Source organism: Silurus aristotelis, assembly GCF_946808225.1.
Source record: "Silurus aristotelis genome assembly, chromosome: 1".
NCBI lineage: Eukaryota > Metazoa > Chordata > Actinopteri > Siluriformes > Siluridae > Silurus > Silurus aristotelis.
This window is the reverse complement of record NC_139574.1, coordinates 23,050,237-23,072,971: the sequence shown is the minus strand read 5'-3', so window position 1 is coordinate 23,072,971 and position 22,735 is coordinate 23,050,237. Positions and strand designations below refer to the sequence as shown.

The 22,735-nt window shown below is 38.4% G+C and overlaps 1 protein-coding gene across 10 annotated transcripts in view; it reads left to right on the top strand.

Moving 5' to 3' along the window:
- myh14 (myosin, heavy chain 14, non-muscle) overlaps positions 1-22,735 on the top strand; it is a 28,443-nt gene that overhangs the window by 1,642 nt on the left and 4,066 nt on the right. For 3 of the 10 annotated variants that reach the window (XM_083550626.1, XM_083550625.1, XM_083550623.1), the window contains exons 2-42: positions 2,139-2,307; positions 3,648-3,854; positions 5,031-5,187; positions 5,573-5,600; positions 6,103-6,220; positions 6,466-6,513; positions 8,320-8,412; positions 8,519-8,582; positions 8,715-8,813; positions 8,905-9,048; positions 9,598-9,812; positions 9,898-10,050; positions 10,176-10,349; positions 10,638-10,811; positions 10,926-11,040; positions 11,222-11,293; positions 11,961-12,175; positions 12,652-12,773; positions 12,975-13,044; positions 13,290-13,450; positions 13,598-13,706; positions 14,053-14,184; positions 14,858-15,064; positions 15,153-15,290; positions 15,586-15,709; positions 15,806-15,977; positions 16,090-16,302; positions 16,518-16,662; positions 16,793-16,999; positions 17,246-17,350; positions 18,463-18,615; positions 18,708-18,956; positions 19,067-19,279; positions 19,397-19,609; positions 19,800-19,961; positions 20,161-20,289; positions 20,393-20,481; positions 20,571-20,694; positions 21,592-21,800; positions 22,165-22,273; positions 22,561-22,733. In XM_083550626.1, coding sequence (XP_083406752.1) covers positions 2,149-2,307; positions 3,648-3,854; positions 5,031-5,187; positions 5,573-5,600; positions 6,103-6,220; positions 6,466-6,513; positions 8,320-8,412; positions 8,519-8,582; positions 8,715-8,813; positions 8,905-9,048; positions 9,598-9,812; positions 9,898-10,050; positions 10,176-10,349; positions 10,638-10,811; positions 10,926-11,040; positions 11,222-11,293; positions 11,961-12,175; positions 12,652-12,773; positions 12,975-13,044; positions 13,290-13,450; positions 13,598-13,706; positions 14,053-14,184; positions 14,858-15,064; positions 15,153-15,290; positions 15,586-15,709; positions 15,806-15,977; positions 16,090-16,302; positions 16,518-16,662; positions 16,793-16,999; positions 17,246-17,350; positions 18,463-18,615; positions 18,708-18,956; positions 19,067-19,279; positions 19,397-19,609; positions 19,800-19,961; positions 20,161-20,289; positions 20,393-20,481; positions 20,571-20,694; positions 21,592-21,800; positions 22,165-22,273; positions 22,561-22,733 — 5,963 coding nt within the window. In that variant the 5' untranslated portion in view covers positions 2,139-2,148. Of the gene's footprint in view, positions 1-2,138; positions 2,308-3,647; positions 3,855-5,030; positions 5,188-5,572; positions 5,601-6,102; positions 6,221-6,465; positions 6,531-8,319; positions 8,413-8,518; positions 8,583-8,714; positions 8,814-8,904; positions 9,049-9,597; positions 9,813-9,897; positions 10,051-10,175; positions 10,350-10,637; positions 10,812-10,925; positions 11,041-11,221; positions 11,294-11,960; positions 12,176-12,651; positions 12,774-12,974; positions 13,045-13,289; positions 13,451-13,597; positions 13,707-14,052; positions 14,185-14,857; positions 15,065-15,152; positions 15,291-15,585; positions 15,710-15,805; positions 15,978-16,089; positions 16,303-16,517; positions 16,663-16,792; positions 17,000-17,245; positions 17,351-18,462; positions 18,616-18,707; positions 18,957-19,066; positions 19,280-19,396; positions 19,610-19,799; positions 19,962-20,160; positions 20,290-20,392; positions 20,482-20,570; positions 20,695-21,591; positions 21,801-22,164; positions 22,274-22,560; positions 22,734-22,735 lie in introns of all 10 variants that reach the window. The other 7 variants (XM_083550628.1, XM_083550627.1, XM_083550629.1 and 4 more) reach the window with 3 other exon arrangements.

Here is a 22,735-nt window from a genome sequence, read left to right as displayed (position 1 = left end):
AAATGTATAATCTTTCAAAAGTCCTACTTTGCAACCTAAATGCAGTGTTAAATATCTTTTTATTATTGCTTCTTTTGCCCAAATATGTCAACTGCAACAAGCATTAATACAAGGCTATTAGGGCAGCAATCACACTGCTGCATGCATGGAGGAGGAGCAGCAGGACAGTTAAACACAAGGCTAACTAGGCTAGTTTAAAAATACTCCATAGTCACCAAATATCTTGTTGAACAATGGTATGCCTGTCTATATGTCATTAAATCCCAGCTATCCTTTATGAAGTTACTCTGAAAATGCACTTGATAGTAGCCTATAGCACAAGTCCAGTGTTATAGCCTCTAGAGTTTAGTGTATAGGGAGAAAGCCCGACTGTTTATTGTAGTGATGTTTATGCTGCATATGATTTGGCAATTATCTGATGTGAAGAAAGACTGTGAATGAATAGAAGGAGAAGAAGTACAATGAAATGGCCTATTTTGCAGTAGGAAGCCCCATGTAAAGATTTCTCAGCTATTCCTACTGCCGTATCTGCCTTATCACTTTTAATCACCATCAGTCATTACTTTATCAAGCGTTTCTTTTACACTCTTACACAGACATTCAAATGCACATTGGGCATTTAGCAGTCAGACACAAACACAAACAAAATGAAAATCGTTTTATTACATATGCCTTAAGCAACTGGAGAAACTGTATTGCATAATCACAGCCATTTTCTTTCTTTAATTTCTCTCTCTTTCTCTCTCTCTCTCTCTTTCTCTCTCTCTCTGCATCTATCTCTGTCAGTCAATCTTGTATTTGTGTTATGGTCCATTTCCTCCTCAAATTCAGTTTTTTTTGTGCATTGCTGTGTGTGTGATCTGAAGCTGACATGATGAGCAGCAATTAGATGCTGGTTGCTCTTATGATCACATCAGTAATCTACTCAGTTGCTGATCAGAAACCCAGATTTGAACCAAAGTTGTACTTTAACTCTTTGTAGTTGGATGTAAAACAGACACCATCTAATCATCCTCTATGTATATAACTAACAATTTGAAAGAAATATTTATTGGTAAGTATGTGTTTATGTTTATTATGGTGTGTTTTCTCAACCATGCCAAAATATTGAAGGACAGACTGTATTTCTAAAACATGCATTTGAATTGCAACTGATGCTCATTAGAATTTGGCGCTCGTATCATTCTGAGACTTGGACCAGAGCTGATCTAAATGTGAGGCATTAGAAATATGACTTATCCATCTTATTATTCTGCAATTAATTTAGTATGATTCTGATTTCTTCTGGAAAGTATGTCTTTGTTTGTTCTGTCAGAGCATATAAAACTCATATAAAGCTGCGTTAAACACATTTTTACAGTTATAGGCCTGAGTATTAACTGTTCTACTGTTCATATATATATATTTATGTTGTAGATGACTAATCATTACCTACTTAATATAACCATTTGTATAGTAAATGGTAAGGACATTTCCAATAATATTTTTATGTTGACTGACACAAGCTCAAGTGATAAGTTTTGCTGTTGTACCATGGATAAGCTTTAGCAAGCTTTTTTACCTTTTTGTTTATCCTCAAAAAGGTTAAAGGTTCTTTGAAAAAAAAAAGATGTTTATAATTGTATATAATAGTAAAGTAATTAAAATAAGTGCTTTTGTTTTTGCAGTTTTTAGTTTAGTGTTAAACTGCAGTAGGTTTTCACAGCAGTTGCCAGTAAATTTCTAATTATATTGTTGTCAACAGCAGCATATCATAATACAATGAAACTTACTGTTATTACTTTGAAATATATAGTGAATATTTAGTATCGTGTATCAAAGTATTTCAATGCACTTTTGCCCATCCCTCTATGTATCATCAGCATCTACTTTTTTGTATTTTTAAAATTCAGGTCAAATCTAAATTCATGCCACTCATAGCAGATGGCCAGCATTTACATGTTAAATTACACTCTATATATAAGTAATCAAGGGAACAATTGAACTCATAAATTTAGAATTTGGCAGATGTACTGTATAGGATGATGGGTAGCATCAGAAAGATGAAGAAAGGACTGTTGAAAAATTTATGAGAATGTTATTCATACAGTTCCAAACTGCCCTAACTCTCCCTCCCCCACCTTTTCACTCTGTTACAGGAACATAGCCATGGCTAAGACAGCGGCAGGCAGCGCTAATGATGTCAAACGCTTTCTTTCCATGGATGCAGGGCCGAGCTCACCCACATCTGTATTCCCTGCCTCCAGCCAAGCTGATTGGGCAGCCAAGAGATTGGTTTGGGTTCCTTCTGAGAAACATGGGTTTGAGGTGAGAGGAGAATGTAGGGTAACTAAAACATGGGTTTTTCTAACAAGCCCAGGATGTAAAGATCCCTGTGCCAGCATGCATCTTATGAGTGGCATATTATGCGTCATAATTATTTTTTTCTATAAAATCATTTTAAAAAGCATGTTCTGATATATGTGTATATGTGTTGTGTGTTGTGTAAATCAAGGTTAGAATATGCAGCTAAATCCACAGTTCACTTCCTGAACATTTTCTGTAATGTTGTACTCTGGTAACCTCCTCTGTGCTCCTCAGTGACAGTTTCTCAGCAGCATGCCACAGCTCTGATACCGCTATCTATGAATAGAGCAATATTCTCTTAGAGCCTGCAGCACTGAATGCTAAATAGAAACATGACAGAGGCCTTGCCTTAATATGTTGTCTATAAAGAATGTGATTGCCACAGAGAGACAAAAGAGATTGAGTAAGAGAAAGAGAGCGAGAGAGAGTGAAATCTAGAGTATCTACAATGTAGATGCACAAAATGAAACACTGATTTAATGTTGCATAATATGTCAATGTTTACCCTTATCACAATTCAGCTACAATTTATTCTTTTTTCCCCCTGAGAATTTAGGGGCTGTTTCAATAAATTAGTGGCATGATCTGAAGTTCATTTAATCAGTCTTAATTAGTCCCTTGACATGTTTTACATTTTGTGAAGTGTATCACAGAAGCAATGCTATGCAATCTAATCACAATATTTGTATTTTTGTGCATCATCATGTAGCCTTAAACTTAGCACACTCTCCTCATTCTTTCTTTTTTCTTTCTTTCTTTCTTTCTTTCTTTCTTTCTTTCTTTCTTTCTTTCTTTCTTTCTTTCTTTCTTTCTTTCTTTCTTTCTTTCTTTCTTTCTTTCTTTCTTTCCTACTTTCTTTCTTTCTTTCTTTCTTTTTTTCTTTCTTATCTCTGTCTGGCTTATACCCATTCACACTCTCTCAACCAAATGGCATTATATCTCTGTCATTCTTCCTCACTCCCAGAAACACTCCTCCATAAGGCTGCCCGTCTCTATTGACATGAATATATGCACTGTTCTGTCGTGTTTGTGTATGCGTGTGAGAGCGGCTTGTGCAGTGGCTTCACTGTAAGACAGCACATGACCGGATGACGACCGAAAGAAATTGTCATCTTCGCATTACAAGGCCCACACACATCCGGTGATGCATTAGTATTCCCTTCAAGCAGGCATCACAGTCATCAAATAACTGAGCATTACTGTAGTACGTGGGTGTGTGTGTGTGTGTGTGGCAGATTCCAGCCAAAAGTGAGCCAAGTGTAAGAAGATGAACATTTTTCTTTTTTTTCTTTTTTGTTCAGTCTGCGAGTGTGCGTGAGGAGCGAGGCGATGAGGTGGAGGTTGAACTAACGGATAGTGGCCGTAAATTAACGTTACTGCGGGAGGAGCTTCAGCGGATGAACCCTCCTCGCTTCAGTAAAGTGGAGGACATGGCTGACCTCACCTGCCTAAACGAGGCCTCCGTGCTGCACAACCTGAGAGATCGCTATTACTCAGGACTGATTTACGTAAGCATGTGTTTGTGTGTATAACTTAACACAAGTCATTTTTCAAGACCTAATTTTCAGAGAACTTCATTCTGAGATATTCCTTCAAGCATTCATTGGACCTACACACACATGCACACACACACACACAAACACACACACACACACACACACACACACACACACACACACACACACACACACACACACACACACACACACACACACACACTCATACAGAGTGGTGGAGTGTTGCATTGCTGTTTTACAACTTCAGAGCTCCTAAACTCTGGTTTTGGTTTTTGTGGTCATCTACATGTTCTCTTCATGTTCATGTGGGTTTCCTTCAGGTTTCTGATTTCCCTTTATTCTAACACTTGGTGGTGGGTTGATTTACTATTCACAACTAGTGTTAATGTCTGCACAATTGTGTGTGTGTGTGTGTGTGTGTGTGTGTGTGTGTCGATGTGTGTGTTTGTCTGTGTGTCTTTACAGTATGTGTGTATGAAAGTGTGTATGCATGGTGCCCAGGGTGCATTCAAACTTTATGCCCATTGTTCCCTGACCACAATACAACACTTATGAAAGATGAATGATTATATACAATAAAATATATTTTGAGCTTAAAATTGCAGAATTCTAGCTGAAGCAATAGGCAATATTTTAATACTTTAAGTGCTAATACACTAGCCAGCTTTCCTCTTTATCATATAACAGCTGCTTAGCTCTAAGGTTAAAGTGTGCATGTCAATAGCCATCTGTCATTTTGGGATGAGACAGTGATGGATATTTGATGTTGTTGTTTGAGTGTACAATTTGCCCATTCTATTTAAGGATGCCAGAAATTCAGGTTGGCATGATTATGTGTCATCTGCCTAATCTGGCCTAAACTTAAAATCGTTTATTCATGTGACATCATCGCTCATGCCACATGTATTAAAATTCTAGCATAGTGGACTGATATTGAATACTACACGTGGCTAGTCAGCCCGAAAAATAATGTTACATACATAATACACGTGCCAGGGTGCTTGTTAATGACGTCTTAAAGTTTTGTGTTACGGATTAGGTTTCACACACACGCACACACGCACGTGTGAAAATATTTTGGTGTAAGGTTGCTGTAAAAGTTGCACTATGCTAATCTTTGTTTTAATTTTGTTTCTTAATCTGTCCCTCCTCTCCTTCTGTGTGTAGACATACTCAGGCCTCTTTTGTGTGGTCATAAACCCATACAAGAATCTGCCCATCTACACAGAGTCCATTGTCGAGATGTATCGTGGGAAAAAACGTCACGAGATGCCACCACACATCTATGCCATATCAGAGGCAGCATACAGGAGCATGTTGCAAGGTACCACGTGCAGCGCCGCCCTGCCTCACTGTGTCACACTACCAAAATAACTGATCACTAACTCAACCTGAGCTTATTTTTGTAAACAAGGCTATTAATATCACGCAGGTTGTGTACAGTGACAGATTTTATTTTACTAACACTAATGTCCTTTTTAAGGTTACATAAATGCAGGCTAAATTGGTTACTGACAACAAAATGCATTAAAAGCTTGGTCTTCCTTAAAGACATGTAAACCGCATTACATGTAAATCCAAATAGGTTCTATTTCAAGAAACCATTTATTAGAACAGGACGTGTGTGTGTGTGTGTGTGTGTGTCTGTTTGTTGTCACAGATGTGTTCTCTAAAATGCTCTTTCTGTTTTTCTTCCTCTTGTTTAACAGACAGAGAAGATCAGGCCATTCTTTGCACGTGAGTGTTATAACCTACAGTTGTAGATCTGATGTATCAAAGGTTATTATTGCAGTGCATTTACTGTTAGTATAAACTCCCTGTCTCACCTCCTCAAAATAGCAGAGGTTCTCTATGATATGAGTTCATCCCACTGCAGCTGCCTTTAAAGAATCACTCTATGCACATGATCATTGACATTGGCTAATAAAATGATAAAGCGATCCAGTTCCTCCTGCTGTTTATGTGCTGCTAATTTTGCTTCACAGTGTTTTTCTGCTGTTGCACTTGCCAGTGAGAAAGTCTCACTGTAGACAGTTTCCACAAAGACCATTTATCTCTTTCCAGTGTATATTTTGTTTCCTTTTACTTTGCTGCCTTTTTATTGCAATCTTTATTAGGCTAAGTCCACATGTGTTTATTTGAAAATTGGTTGTTTTATGTGTGTGTGTGTGTGTGTGTGTGTGTGTGTGTGTGTGTGTGTGTGTGTGTGTGTGTGTGTGTGTGCGCGCGCATGTTCCAGAGGGGAGTCAGGAGCAGGGAAGACAGAAAATACTAAGAAGGTGATTCAGTACCTGGCACATGTGGCATCATCTCATAAAAGTGGAACTCTTGGCCGTAGCAAAGACAGCAGTCTGCAGGTGAGTATGACATGAGGGCATTGCTCAAAGATAATTATTCTTACTGGCACTTTTACTGTGTTTCATGATTTGCCCACTGCAATAAAGTCATTCTAATCATTCAAATCATTTTAAATAAATAAAAATAAATGCAGCTCTTGTATCTCTATATGGTCTTTTAGTATTTTCTCATTTGGATTGTTTCTTTAACATGCTCCTTTTTGTTATACTCACTCTTGCTCTTTCCTCGTCCTCTCCTGCTTAAGATGGATGGTACACGTTCTCTGGGTCGTGGCAGTAGTACTGTGAACAGGGTAAGTGGGTCATAATCGTAGGAATAACACACCCCATGATTCACATCACACGCTGCTCTTTATTCAGTGTGCACAGAATCAGAGGTGCATTCATTTAAATGTGTCAAGCTCGAGGACAGATGTGTTTACATGATCCGGCCAGTTTTTCAAACATTGTACTGTTCAAACATTTGAGTCACTTTCAACCACAAAGAAAACAAAAATAAATTTCATTTCGCACTTTTTTCGCCAGTCAGCAAACTAATGGCATTTCAGACGTGTTAATGCCCTTCATACTAGCACTGGTGTTTTTGCCTTCATTGCTAAATTTGTAGTTCTTTACTTTTTTTTTTTTTTTTCACCGTTTGTAAGTTTGCACTGTAGTTTTCACTGTTTGTCAGCAATTTTTTAACTGTTGTTTTCACTGTAAAAGTAGAATATACAACTTCCTAGAAAAAGTGTTAACAGACCATTTCACTATACCAATGAACTTTAATTAAATATAATTAAATTATGAAAAATATAATTAATATAATTATTTATTATTATCATTATTTATTGAGTAAATAAATTAGTGCAAAATTATACCAAAACTAAAATAATAGTTGTAAAAAAAAAATGTTTTCTTTTTTTTTTTTTTTTCATGTTTTCTTTTGACATTTGATCTATTTCTTTAAAACCATAAACTCTGTTCTCACTGCTGCATACTTGTCTGCTCTTACAGATGCAAATGCATCCAGCTGTGTACAAATGTTATTTTGTCATGGTCCACAGTTTGATTACTTAATCTAAATGGTGATTAATATTCATTCCTAGTAGTCACATAGATATTTCACTGGGTCATATCCATTAAGCTATGAAATAAAAATAGTTTTTTACTGACAGTTACATTAATGATTAGGTGTCAATGTCAGTCTATTGTGCATGTGGAGTTGGTGACCAGAATGTTTCTCATTCAGGAACTTCAGGAAAATGCTTTTAATGTAAATAAAATCAATTCTATTACTATTATAATTTAAATCCAATTAATTAATGCAGTGATCTGTATTCTGCCGGTAGGCCTTGAGTTTGACACCTGTACTCTAGGTGTTAGACCACACTGGTTTAAAAAGGTTGCGGTTTGCACATTTTGGTGGTTTTTAAACATCATGAATCTGATCTACAGTGTATAAATACATTGTTATTATAACCACATTGCACTTTTTTAATGTGGGCTTGTTTGTTTGTTATTTTGTTCCTTTAAACGTGTTTGTGATTGCAGTTATTTTAATGTATTTTCTGTCATTTGTTTTTTCCCCTGTGTTTCTCCTGCACTTCATCCCTTCCTTTATTGCTGTGCTCTAACAGAGTGTGCAGTATGTGAGTATGGCCTGACTCTGAGCTTGGAGATGGCAATGATTTGATTGTATGCTGCATTGCTGTGCTCCAGTAGGGGGCACTGTACCCTTAGCAGAGCTTATTATCAGCAGTAGTGGTGTCCAGCCTCAGTCAGTATTTTTTTTTCCACCTATCGCCCACAGAAAGTGTATGCCTGAGGGTTGTTTTTTTTTTTTTTTACAAGTCTCCAAACATCCACATAACCAAAGACTGAGGTTGTCCACCTTTATAATAGACAAATGTATAGTAGTTGCTATTAATTTGTGATAGCTGAATATAAATAGATTACTAAAATATGTGTATTGCTTAGTAATGACTGGCTGCTCTCTCTTGCTTGAGTTCTGTTTGTACTGGTCTTTGTAGTTGCTGAAGCTTTGCAGTGACACTCCCTGTTGGGACACAGATAGGGTTTTTCCAGGTTATTTACACATTACTTTCTTTGTCCTGTAGGGGGAGCTAGAGAGACAGCTGCTGCAGGCCAATCCTATTTTAGAGGCCTTTGGCAATGCCAAGACAGTCAAAAATGATAATTCTTCTAGATTTGTAAGACAATTTTATTCACTTTGTTCTGCATATTATTTCAAATATATAAAATGTTCATCCAAATGTGTCTAGTTAAGTTATCTATTGTGTTTTTCTGTCATCTCAGGGTAAATTTATCCGTATTAATTTTGATGTGGCTGGATACATAGTTGGTGCCAACATTGAGACCTGTATCCTTTGATTATTGTAGTGTTTACTTTATATATTTTTTCTCAGTTTGTTTTCTCAACACTTAGTTGTACCTGATTGTTTGCATTATATTCCCTTGCACTATGTGTGCCCTTAACCACGGTGTGTGTCAGACCTTTTGGAGAAGTCTCGAGCTATCCGTCAAGCCAAAGATGAGAGAACTTTCCACATATTTTACCAACTACTCTGTGGAGCCTCTGAGGCCATGAAAAGTGAGAAGACACAGACAGTCAAACTTTTATACTCTTTCTGTGGAATTCTTTAAGTATTTTTTAACCATATACTTCTACACCTCCTGTGTAGCGGAGCTGCTCCTGGGCACTGCAGACCAGTATCGCTTCCTGTGTGGTGGTTCAGTTCCTGTTCCTGGTCAGAGTGACTCAGAGAACTTTACTCAGACCATGGACTCCATGAGCATCATGGGTTTTACACAAGAGGAATGCACATGTAAGAAAGAGGAAAAAAGCTGCGGTTAAAACAAACTACAATACTATAATTACTAGCTATGATTTCAACTACCTCAAAAATAAATAAACACATTAGTAATTATGCACAACATTTGTGTGACTCGAGATCCAGTTCACTGTGAAAAAGAATGTCTAGGTTGAAAATTGATGTATTTAAATATTTATAAAAACAGGTAAATTATTTAAGTTAAACTTACTCTTTATATGTGATTAAAACAAATCCACCACATCGATGTGGAATTCTCTGTTTTGATTGGTCAAAAGGGCAGCAAAAAACCCAAATTTTACAATATGTTGTATTATCTTTCAATAACATTAAATGTAAAAATAAATGCATACTATGGTAATTTTGTCATATCTATAGCATTGGAAAATTTGTAAGAGTAAGAAATTTGTAGATGTGCAGTTACTGAAAAATAATCAACTCTGGGGTGGAAACAGTAGCTTCACTTTTCAAAACATTTTGTCATTAATGCATTTCCTATAATGATATAAATTAGAAAACTTGTTTCCTGTTTTTGCTTCTTAGCCATGTTGAAGGTGATTTCTGCCGTGCTGCAGTTCGGTAACATCACCTTTCAGAAGGAGAAGAATTCAGACCAGGCATCTATGCCTGACGATACAGCTGCACAGAAACTCTCCCACCTGCTGGGCATCAGTGTGCTGGAGTTCAGTCGAGCAATCCTCACTCCCCGCATTAAAGTCAGTCGCGAGTATGTGCAGAAGGCACAGACCAAGGAGCAGGTACGTGATAGTGGATGTATGTAGGTGGTTGAGATGGCCTGATGTATTGATATGGATTCCGTTTTCTGTGGTTGGGTGTGTTCAGGCAGACTTTGCGGTGGAAGCTCTGGCGAAGGCCACCTATGAGCGCCTGTTCCGCTGGCTTGTGCACCGCATCAACCGAGCTTTAGACCGAAGACAGAGACAAGGAGCCTCTTTTATTGGCATCTTGGACATCGCTGGATTTGAGATCTTTCAGGTAAATTGATAATGAGGTGAAGACACAATGCACTACATAGATGATTCACATTTTTTTCCATAAGGAATGTTGAAAAGTAGAGTTTTTTCTGTACACTCACCTTGTTTTCTTATATTTTTCTTTAGCTGAACTCCTTTGAGCAGTTGTGCATAAATTACACAAATGAAAAGCTGCAGCAGCTTTTTAACCACACCATGTTTGTGCTGGAGCAAGAGGAGTACCAGCGTGAAGGCATAGAGTGGAACTTTATCGATTTCGGACTCGACCTGCAGCCCTGCATTGACCTCATTGAAAGACCGGTCAGTGTGTGTATGTTTTGTATGTTTGTGTGTGTGTGAGAGAGCAACATTCTTTTTTTTTCCTCAATCCTTTTATCATTCAGGTCAGTTAAACATTAATTATTTTTTTAATGAGAAATTAATTAGAATTTAAACAATATTTCTTATTATTATTTCTTATTATAATCACATAGCAGTTATGTCATCTGATTGGTCAAAATGTGCTCTGACATTGAAGCTCACTGCAGTTCAAATTACAAGTGTGTATGTTCATCCAAATCTTTCACATTTGCTTGTTTGGTTCCACAGGCTCATCCACCTGGCGTGTTAGCACTGTTAGATGAAGAATGTTGGTTTCCACGGGCAACAGATCGATCATTTGTGGATAAACTGTCGGCTGAGCAAGGAACGCATCCCAAGTTCTTCAGGCCACGACAGCTCCGTGAAGAGGCCGACTTCTCTATCATCCATTATGCTGGCAAGGTCAGATCTTATTCATGTTTCAGCTGATTTTACTTAGCAGAAATTAGATTTAGGACTTAGACTTTACTTCCTTGCTGTATATTTATCTGAATGTTTCTTTTTTTTCCCTCCCAGGTTAACTATAAGGCTGACGAGTGGTTAGTGAAGAACATGGATCCTTTGAATGATAATGTAGCATCTCTCCTACACCAGTCATCTGACCACTTCATATCAGAGCTCTGGAGAGAGGGTAAGAAAATGTGTGTGGAATCAAACCTGCATTGTACTGTTTTTCTTTCATTAAAACACTAATAAACTAATATTATATTTATTTTCTCATTCTCAAGTATTAATATTCTCTATTTTTGTGTTTCTTTTCACCCCCTGTTCTTTCCTACTTTGTTTCTTTCCCTTCTTATTTCCTCCTTCAGATATTCAGACACTTCCTCGTGTCTACTTTTTTGACTCATATGCTTCCATGCAGACCAATGGCTCTGACAGCAGTAGGTTTATCCTCCCAATTGTTTGTGTCAACACTTGCATTTGTTCTCACCCATTTCACTTCTGTTGTCCTTTGTAGTGTGTCCATTTAGTTGCGCATCATTTGTAAACTTTTTTTTTTAAATTATTAATATGGTTTATTTTACCTTTTATTTGATACCTTTTTGTGTACCTTTTATAAACAGGTATAAAAGTATACACAGTGGTTTACAGATACATTTTATGAAGCATCTACTTGCTGCTTGTGTCTTGTCTTCATGCCTTTACAGTATATTTCATGGAGATCCAGAATAAGTGGAAAAAACTCTAAAGTACTTAGAAAAATTCTAAATAATTGTAATTAATTTACTTAGTAATCTTAAAACCATACTGTGTGTGTGTGTGTGTGTGTGTGTGTGTGTGTGTGTGTGTGTGTGTGTGTGTGTGTGTGTGTGTTGCTACACTTGCTGGATATTCAGGTTCCATGAATGGAATACTGTGCATCTTTACTGTTGTAAAATACTAATAATTATTTTTGATCCATCTGTTGCGAGTACTGTGAAGAGCATAGTGTGAATATTTTTAAAAGTATATTGAGGTTTGTGTATTACAAGAAAAATCTATCCCAAACTATTACTTTGGGTTTTTCTGACTTCAATCAAATCAAATATCGCCTTGTCATTTGCTTAGTGGAGAGGATTGTAGGATTGGACCAAGTAGCTTCTGGAGGTCTGGCGGAGAACAGTGGGCCAGTGACGTTTGGAGCAGCAGGGTTAAAGACGAAGAAGGGAATGTTCCGAACTGTTGGACAGCTATACAAAGAATCACTGACCAAACTGATGGCCACACTGCGCAACACCAACCCCAACTTCCTGCGGTGCATAATCCCCAATCATGAAAAGAAGGTGAGAGAAATGTTATTTTGAAATAATTATTAATTTATTATTAATAATAATCTTAATATTTTTTACCTTTACAAACATTGTGATTTTATTGTGATTACATTTCCAGTTCCTTAACTTAAACCACAGCTCGTTTATCTTCAATCTGATTGGACAAAAAGTGATTAATGTTTGTTCTGCACAAACATTAAAAATCCAACTTGCCGGTATATATTAATGCACTAGTTCTATTATGTTAGTTTTTCCATAGTAACAAATCGTTCCCAATTCTATTTAACACCATACCAATAATAATTATAAAGGAATAATTCACATTGGGAACTATTATAATAATAATGTGGTATTAGTAACTACTTGTTGGCCACATCACACCACACTACTATGAATTATTTTACTGTAGTAGCACATCCTGTTGTGGTTTATTTCCTTCATAGTATACCTCTACTGTTAACTCTGCCTTTTTCTGTCTTTCTTTTAAGGCCGGGAAGTTGACCCCTCATCTGGTCCTGGATCAACTTAGATGCAATGGAGTGCTAGAGGGGATCAGAATCTGCAGGCAGGGCTTCCCTAACCGTATTCCCTTCCAAGAGTTCAGACAAAGGTTTGTGTGTTTTTCTCTGCTTAAACATTGGTTTAACAACCTAGATTCTCCACAGCCTCAGTCTTGTTCATGTTCCCTTTCAAGTTACACAATGTTTTATATTATTTGAGTGTAAAAAGAGTGTGAGAATTGTTATAAAATATAAAATCCTTAAAAAATCCTCTTTATTTCTTTTTCTGTTGTTTTTCTGCTGCCTTTTAGATATGAGATTCTGACTCCCAATGCTATACCTCGTACATTCATGGATGGAAAACAGGCCTCTGAGCTTATGGTAAATGCAACTACTAAAACCTTTAGTAGTGAGTAGTGAAACTATTTAGGTTGAGTGTTCATGGGATTAAGTGTGCATTTCTTTGTGATTAAATTATATAATGTATTAGATATTTGGTTTTACTCATCTGTTACATAATTCAAGTTTTTTTTTTATTATTATTATTTTGATTAGAATTCAGTAGTTTAGGTAGTTTAGTGCTATTCAGCTTTTGTTAAAAGAAAGTGTTGTACAACTGTGTTCAGATCAGGGCTCTGGAGCTGGATGGGAATTTATTCAGAGTGGGGCAGAGTAAAGTTTTTTTCCGTGCTGGAGTGCTGGCACATCTGGAGGAGGAAAGAGATCTGAAAATCACTGACACCATCATTCGATTCCAAAGTGCTGCACGTGGATACATTGCCAGAAGGTGTGTTTGTGGTTTGTTGGTTGGATTGTAGACTTTTCGAAAAAATTGCTACACTCTTGGGAATATTTAACATGACAATTTTACTAAGAGTTTCATCAGACATATTTTATTAGGCATATTGTATTTACTTGTTTATTCTTCTGTTAGAGCTTTCCAGAAGAAGCAACAGCAGTTAAGCGCATTGCGAGTGATGCAAAGAAACTGTGCTGCCTACCTGAAGCTACGCAACTGGCAGTGGTGGAGACTCTTCACTAAGGTAATAAACCGCACACTTGCACCAGTCCAGTTTAGAAGTTACATGATCAAGAGATACTGCAGTTGATCTAAACAATGTTCAGAAATTTATTACGGCATCTATTAAATAATAATAAAAGGCAAATCAGTTTGAAAGGTTTATCAGACCATGTATTCTGCCATAATGATCACAAACAGGGCTAGACAGCGCAGTGCAGTGGATCTCATGTATTTGTGTTGTAGAGTCAAAAAGAAATGTGACAAAATTTGATCATTTTCATACACTGATTATCCAGATCAAGTACTTAATTTATTCCATTATTAATGATTAGTTACTGAAGCATTTTACCTTTTGTCTGTGTCCCCAGGTGAAGCCGCTCTTGCAAGTGACTCGACAGGATGAGGAAATTCAGGCTCGAGAGGCTCAGCTTCAGAAAGCTAAAGATAACCTGAACAAAGTGGAGCATGACTATGAAGAACTGGAAAGGAAACACCAGCAGGTAACTCTAAGAACTCTAAGTCATCACTGTCTATTTCACTCCACTCTTTTTACACTGTGTCCCATTTTTTCCAATTGTGTGTCCCAGAATTCCTTATAAAGGTAGAGCAACAACTATACAATAAAAGCTAGTTACATTTTTTTTCTTATTTTTTTGGTATACTTAATTGATCCCATGGGGAAATTGTTATTTTTTTGCATATCCCAGTCATATAGGAAGTCAGAGCACAGGGTCAGCTGTGATACAGACCCCTGGAGCACAGAGGGTTAAGGCATATTGAACCTTAATAATCAGTTTAAGCTATAAATAACATTATGGTATATTTTAATTTATAATAGTGCTAACCACGTTTGATCACCACACACAAAATATAAAATAATCTTAGTTGGATTTGACAAAGAGAGAATATAAATACACATTTATATATAAGAACTCCCTGTTCTTTCATGTTTAGATATTCCAGTTTTGTTATTGTTCATTAAGGGCTGTAGTAAGGTTCTTGTTAAATGTATAGAAATGCATGCCTTTAGATAAACCACAACAGAAGATCTGCCACAGAAACAGATGATCATTGTTGATAATCCATAATATATAGGTTTTATAACTGCTCACATAGTTGTATCACAATTATAAGCTTTACCGGTATTTCATCTATTTATCACCTGTGTTTCAGCTTTTGGAAGAGAAGGCGGTCCTTACAGACCAGCTTCAGGCAGAGGCAGAGTTATTTGCTGAGGCTGAGGAGATGAGAGCACGACTGGCCAGCCGTAAGCAGGAGTTAGAGGAGGTTCTGGGGGAACTTGAGGGCCGATTAGAGGAAGAGGAAGAGAGGGGTGCACAGCTAGCCAATGAGAAAAAACGAATTCAACAACATGTACAGGTGTGTAAATCGCTTTTTCTATCAGTTGTGAAGGTCATAATTGTGCTGTTCATGATGTACTCCTAAATCATTTATTTCTCCCTCTCAGGATTTAGAAGAGCAGTTGGAGGAGGAGGAAGGGGCGAGGCAGCGGCTCCTCCTGGAGAAAGTTACTCTAGAAACCAAAGTTAAAAGTCTGGAGAATGAGATCATGACTGCAGGAGAACAGAGAGACAGACTGAGCAAGGTCTTACAGTCAAAATTCTTATTAGCTCTTCTTTGAGTTATAAAGGCAGAACAGGGAATTATAAACTTTTTTTTATAAATCAAACAGTGATGTTGCTGTCACGTCACCCACTACTCAACCAAAGGTGCAAACACCTTTTTGACAATTCATGCATTAAAATGCACATTTAGTGCTTTGTCATAAATTAGGCTTTCTATATTTAATTGGCATTTTGTGCTACAGTTGCACTGAATGTAAAGGCTATCCCTTCTGTTCTCTCCTCCTCATCTACTTTGTCTGTCGCTCAATCTATCAGGAAAAAAAGCAGTTGGAGGAAAGGCTAAATGAGGTTGCTGACCAGGTGACTGAAGAGGAGGAGAAAGTGAAGAGTCTCAACAAGCTCAAAAACAAACAAGAAGCTGTTATCGCTGACCTGGAAGGTAACACTGCGATTGTAGCCCTGTTACCCTGATTACAGCACCCGCATCAATGATATCAATTTTAAATTTGCCTACTCACACACTTTTTTTCTTCAGAGCGCCTGAAGCGAGAAGAGCAGGGTCGTCTCGAGCAGGAAAAGTGGAGGAGGCGCATGGAGGGCGAGGCAGCTGAAGCCCAGGAGCAGCTCTCTGAAATGGGTCTGGTTGTTACAGAGCTTAGAGGCAGCCTGGCTAATAGAGAGAAAGAGATAACTACACTACAGACCCGGTACACACACACACACACACACACACACACACACACACACACACTGTGTACAGTGACTGCTGGCCTCATCATCAAAAATATATTTTCTTTGTGTTTTTGTGGGTGTGTTTAGGTTGGAGGAGGAAGGTGTTCGACGTGTGGAGGCACAGCGGGCTCTGAGGGAGGCCATGTCTCAAGTATCGGAGCTAAAGGAAGAGGTAGATAATGAACGAGGCATGAGAGAGAGAGCCGAGAAGCAGAGGAGGGATCTTGGTGAGGAGTTAGAGGCGCTGAGGACAGAACTGGAGGATACATTGGACACTACTGCTGCCCAGCAGGAGCTCAGGTGGGTGTTATATGCCTAGGTGGGAGGTGGGTGTGTAATGGAAGAAAAAATTACTTTAATTTCGCAATTTTTACTTAGATTTTGTGTTGTAGCAATAAAATGTAAATTAAATGTTAGCAGTCTTTTTTATCACTGCATTTATCTAAATAAAACATTTAAAATATATAAAATCAGGTTTCAACAAGTGTATCTGTTTACTTGTTTTGTGTGAATAGGTCTCGGCGTGAGGCTGAGTTGGGAGAACTCCAGAGAATGGTTGAAGAGGACACACGGCGTCATGAAGCCCAGCTCTCAGAGATGCGAGTGAAACACAGTGCAGCCATTGACTCCCTGCAGGAGCAGCTGGACAATGCTAAGAGAGTGAGCAGTGTGCTTCTAAGTTCTATTAAACTATAGGTGCTGATACATTGTTATTAACATTAATTTTATGCACACTTGATTAAGTGTGCGAGTTGTGTGTTGATTAAGTGTGCACTGTGCTGTGTTTCAGTCACGTCAGTCTCTGGAGAAGGCGAAGGCTGTACTGGAGGAGGAGCGAGGGAACCTGACAGCTGAGCTAAAGACCCTGCAAGGAGGCAAGATGGAGAGCGAGAGAGCAAGGAAGAGAGCTGAGGGGCAGTTGCAAGAGCTTACAGCTCGCCTGGCCCAGGCAGAGAGAGAGAGGGTGGAGAGAGAGGACAGGCTCCACAAACTTCAGGTATAGAAAATGGAGACGTTGGACATGTGATGGGGCTGTGAGCATTGTATTAAGATATGTTTTTATCTATCTTGTTGTAGGTTATTCCTAATAACAAATTGTTTATATTTTATAAGAACATTTATGTTCTTTAACCAAACCGTGACATAAAAAAACCGAGGTACATACCGAAGCATGAATTTTGTGTACTCTTCACCCCTAATGTACAATATGTCACTTTGTCACTCCTTAATAATTGTATTTTAGATGGAGATCGACTCTCTGTCCAGTTCTCTGTCTACATCAGACTCCAAATCCAATCGCTTGAGCAAAGAGGTCAGCAGTCTAGAGAGCCAACTACATGATGCTCAGGTAAGTTGTGTGTGGTTCCCTTACTCGTGTTAGTGCTTTCTGACCAGGGTATGTGTGTGTGTGTGTGTGTATATATATATATATATATATATATATATATATATATATATATATATATATATATATATATATATATATATATACACATACATACAGTGGAACCTCGATACTCGCGACCTTGGCACTTGCGACCTTGATGGGGCGCGACTTTTCATTTGGAACCGGACTAAGTTAATTCGCTAAAAATCGTAAAGATTTTAACTGCTCTAATACAAGATACCGGATGTGTATGGTCCTGTCAAGCAGACAAAAACATAAACATGATGAATAGAACATGTAGCTTTGCATGGTTACACAATGTAGAGCTGTTATCACTTTTGTTGCCAGCTAGGAAGGTTTTCAGGGGACAGTAAATCTGTACTGCTGTGCTGTACATTGACTCCTCTAAAATATATCCAAGTTTCATTTCTATGGTATTGTCCTTTGAGAAGATATACTAAAATGGTTGCTGAAATATGAGGGGTGTACTCACTTTAGTGAGATACTGTATATACACCACCCAGGCATAACATTATTACCACCTGTCTAAAATTTTGTTGTACCCTTTTGCTGCCAAAACAGTTCTGACCCATTGAGCATTAACAGCATTAACTTCTTCAGCAATTTGAGCTGCAGGAGCTCGTCTGTTGGATCGAACCACACAAACCAGCCTTCGCTCCCTACGTGCATCGATGAGCCTTAGCTTTCCATGACCCTGTTGTCGGTTCACCACTGTTCCTTCCTTGGACCAGGTTTGATAGATACGAACCACTACAGACTGGGAACATCCCACAAGAGCTGCAGTTTTGGAGATGCTCTAACCCAGTCATCTAGCTATCACAATTTGGCTCATGTCAGACTTTCACATTGATCATCAGTGTTATTCACTTCACTTGTCATAATGTTATAATGTCATGCCTGATCTGTGTATATGTTTACTGATGAGACATTTGAGTGGACGCTTCTCAAGAAAAAGTTGTGTGTTTTTGAAATTAGCCCACGTGATCTTTTTGGTTTCAATGTTCAATAGGCCTATGCTAAATAATTGTGTGTGTTTGTGTGTGGTGCTGCAGGAACTGCTGCAAGATGAAACACGGCAGAAACTGGCACTTGGATCCCGTGTGCGAGCTCTGGAGGATGAGAAAGCAGCTCTGACAGAGAGGGTGGAGGAGGAGGAAGGAAAAACCAGAGAACTCACACGCCAGATCCAAACTTACATTCAGCAGGTGCATGATTACACACCCACAGACGTACTAATTACAATTTAACTGTGTAGTAGAGTTTTTTATTAATCTGTATTTATTTTCTTCCTGCTCAGCTTGCCGATCTTAAGAAGCAGTCAGAAGAAGTTAATGCAGCAGTGGAAGCAGGTGAGGAGAGCAGGAGAAAATTACAGAGGGAGCTAGAGAGTGCCATGCAAAGAGAGAGAGCCAAGGAAGAGGAGAAAGAGAGAGTGGAACGCCAGAAGGAGCGTCTAAGAGAGGAAATAGAAGACATGACCATTGCCTTGCAAAGAGAGAGGCAGAACTGCACTGCTTTGGAGAAAAGACAGAAGAAATTTGATCAGGTTTGTTCTGAATCGATTGATGGATGGACAGGTGAATGACAAATGCTTCTAATAATAGCCCTAATCATCAAACCCTGCTTTGCTACACCTTTGATCCTTGACCTTTGTAGTGTCTAGCAGAGGAGAAGGCAGTAAGTGCACGACTGGCTGAGGAGCGAGACCGAGCAGAAGCTGAGAGCCGAGAGAAAGAGACTCGATTCCTGGCTCTATCTCGAGCTTTACAGGAAGCATCAGAGCAGCGCGACGAGCTTGAGAGAACCAATAAACAGCTTCGCCTTGACATGGAGCAGCTTGTCAATGCCCAGGATGATGTGGGCAAGAACGTAAGACTTAAGAGTATTAATAATTATTTAACAGTATTAACGATTGCACTGGCAGCATGTCTTTATGACACTATAAATGCTTTAAGCCTTTTTATCTCTGATACTTCTGTCTGTCAGGTGCATGAACTGGAGCGTTCTCGGCATGCTCTAGAGGTGGAGGCACAGTCACTGAGAGAGCAGACACAGGAGCTCGAAGAGGAGCTGTCTGAGGCAGAGAACTCGCGGCTCCGGCTCGAGGTCACACTGCAGGCGCTCCGAGCCCAGTTTGAGCGTGAGATCAGTGCGAAAGAAGAGAAAGGCGAGGAGAAAAGACGGGCCCTTAACAAACAGGTAATCTGCTATAAGAGTGTTACTGGACAGAGACATCAATGAAGATGCACTTAAACATACAGCTGCTCAGTTTGGTGATGTTATGCATTCAGTACCTCAGCCCAGAATTGTATATGTTGGAGAATACAACTTATAATTAACTGGTCTGCTATTACTGTCTTCACAATCTATTTTTTGTGTTTTCCTGTAGGTGCGTGAGTTAGAAACTCTGTTAGAAGAAGAGAAGAGTCAGAGGGCTCAAGCGCTGTCCATCAAGAAGCAGATGGAGGCAGAGCTCCAGGAGGCTGAGGCTCAGGTGGAGGCAGCTGCTCGTGGCCGAGAGGAGGCTCTTAGGCAGATAAAACGACTTCAGGTAATACAAAACACTGCAAAACTTGAGCATGTATTACATTTGTAGATTAATATTTGCAGTTAAACGCATGTACTTTCACAGTGTAAAACAAATGAAGATCGCATTAAACAGGAACATTTGCCAAAATGTTCTGACTGAGGCTAACAAATTTCTGTAATCACAATGTTTGTGTTCCTGACAAATTATTATTTGTGCTTAGACTCAGATGAAGGAGGTTTTGCGGGAGTTGGATGAGACCAAGATAGCTCGAGATGAGATTATTGTCCAGTCAAAAGACAGCGAGAAGCGCCTGCAGACTCTAGAGGCAGAGCTGCTGCAGTTGACAGAGGTGCATTATTCGTCATAGTTGTTTGTGTGTTTAAAAATGTAACATAATGACTTTATTCGAAAGGCATTTTTCATGAACATGTGATGTGTTCCTCGTCTCCCAGGAACTGTCTGTGTCTGAGAGATTAAGAAGACAAGCTCAGCAGGAGCGAGACGAGCTGTCTGAAGAGATTCTCAACACTGCTAGCGGCAAGTAAGTACCAGTTCATATAAGGGTAAAAGTAAATGAAATTTGAGTTTATTTATGTAAATGAAAAATTGCTTGTCCTTGCTTTTTCTCAGGACCGCTCTCTGTGATGAAAAGAGACGTCTGGAGATGAGGATCAGCCAGCTGGAGGAAGATTTAGAGGAGGAGCAGAGCAATGCTGAGCTCATAGCTGAGAGGCACAGAAAAACCATGTTGCAGGTACAATATACTTTAATCCAGATTTTGTCAGGGATCCCAATTTTAAAATGTTAGAAATAAAAAAAAATTAAAAATTATAATTTGGAAACTGAAAAAAATAAAGCATTCATATTAATTGCTTATATAGTTATACATGTCTTAAACAAAGGTAAACAAAAACAGCTTACAGTAAATATGAATGTAATTCACTTAAAAAAATTGCTAATCGTAAATACTGACAGATTTTTACCATATCACGAATACATTTAAAATAAAATAAAATAATTTACGCATTTGGAGCATCTGTTGAACTGTACACATCCCTCTGCAAGGGATATAGGCCAACCCTGTGTATAGGTCGACCAATTAATCGGTTTGGTAATTAAATCGGTTTCAGCAATAGTTGATTGCTGGAACTATCAGCTTTCAGCAAAAACACATACTGTTTTTTTCCGGCTTTCGTTCCGCTGTCTTTACGAGAGCGGCCTCTAGAGGCGAATCACTGATGCCTCTAGAGGTGTTTGTTTTTTACACGTGAGACTGCACAGTGCATGGAGAGGGCTATTTATTATTAATGATTAATTATGGAATTCTATTTATCAATTAACATATTCATAGTTATTTCTTTTTCATATTCAATTCCACAATTTCATGATTCAGTTCAATTGTTTTTGTTTTTTTGTAATAAAGTTCAGTATTATTTTACATGTGGTGTTGTGTTATGTTTGTTTTTTTTTTTTTTTTTTTATCCAGTACCCATTTTAAACCTTTTTTCAATTGTTTAATCGGTTATCGCCAAGTACGATCCAACCTATCTATCGGTATCGGTAAAATCCACTATCGGTCGATCTCTGTAAGGTACTGTAGTATTAAAAATCAAACATTACAGTATCTCATCTGTTTCTCTCTCTGTATCAGGTGGAGACTCTGACAGTGCAGCTGACAGGGGAGAGGACATTGGTGCAGAAGAGTGAGGGAGCACGAGAGAGTCTTGAAAGGCAGAATAAGGAGTTAAAGTCCAGGCTGACAGAACTTGAAGGAGCTGTAAGAGGCAAACATCGTGTCAGTGTTGCTGCTCTGGAGTCAAAAATTGAAAACATGGAGGAACAGCTGGAACAGGAAAGACAGTGTGTATCACCTGGCTCATGTAAAACTTTGCTTGATACAGCTACTACCCATTCAGTTTATCTAAAATTATAGGATATTTGCTCATCATACTGTTGTCTTTAGTAAGGAGAGATTTGTAATGATAATGATATTTAGCTCATTATTAGCTTATTTATAGTATTTTTTTCATGCCATCTTAAACCCCAGCTCACATATTCATAATTCCTTCAAAATGTGAAGTTGAAAATGTTGTAAAATATACTATAAAACACAATTTACACTCAGGAAAATTAAACAACGATAAATAAAGGAGGATATTTGTAAAGATTTGTAAGTCTGTATAGAACAGAGGGTTGCTGTATTGATTTCTTGTTCTGATGCCAGGGAGCGTGCAATGGCCAATAAGCTGGTAAGAAAAACGGAGAAGAAGCTTAAGGAAGTGGTTATGCAGGTGGAGGATGAGAGGAGACATGCAGACCAGTACAGAGAACAGGTACACTCTTGTTGTTTATGAAAACAAATACCAGGTTTATAATATGTAGTATTCAAAACACTTAGTCAATGAAACCAGATTCATGTTTATTACTCTCCAAACTGCATGCTTGTTTTTCTATTAGAAGTTATTAATTTCATTATGCTTAACATCTGAAATATAATGTCTTGCATAAATATGGATTTTACAGTACTCTAATGTGATCTACCTAAAAGCATTTAGTGTGTTTCATTACTTCATTTTAGATTTTAGGCCTGTATTTCAGTCTGTGTTGTCCCTTTGTGCAGCTGGACAAGTCAATGGGGCGTCTGCGACAGCTGAAGAGGCAGCTGGAAGAGGTGGAGGAAGAGAATTCACGCACAAACGCCCAACGCAGAAAACTGCAGCGAGAGCTCGAGGAAATGGGAGACAGCATGCAGAGCATGACACGAGAACTTAACACTTTGCGCTCCCAACTCAGGT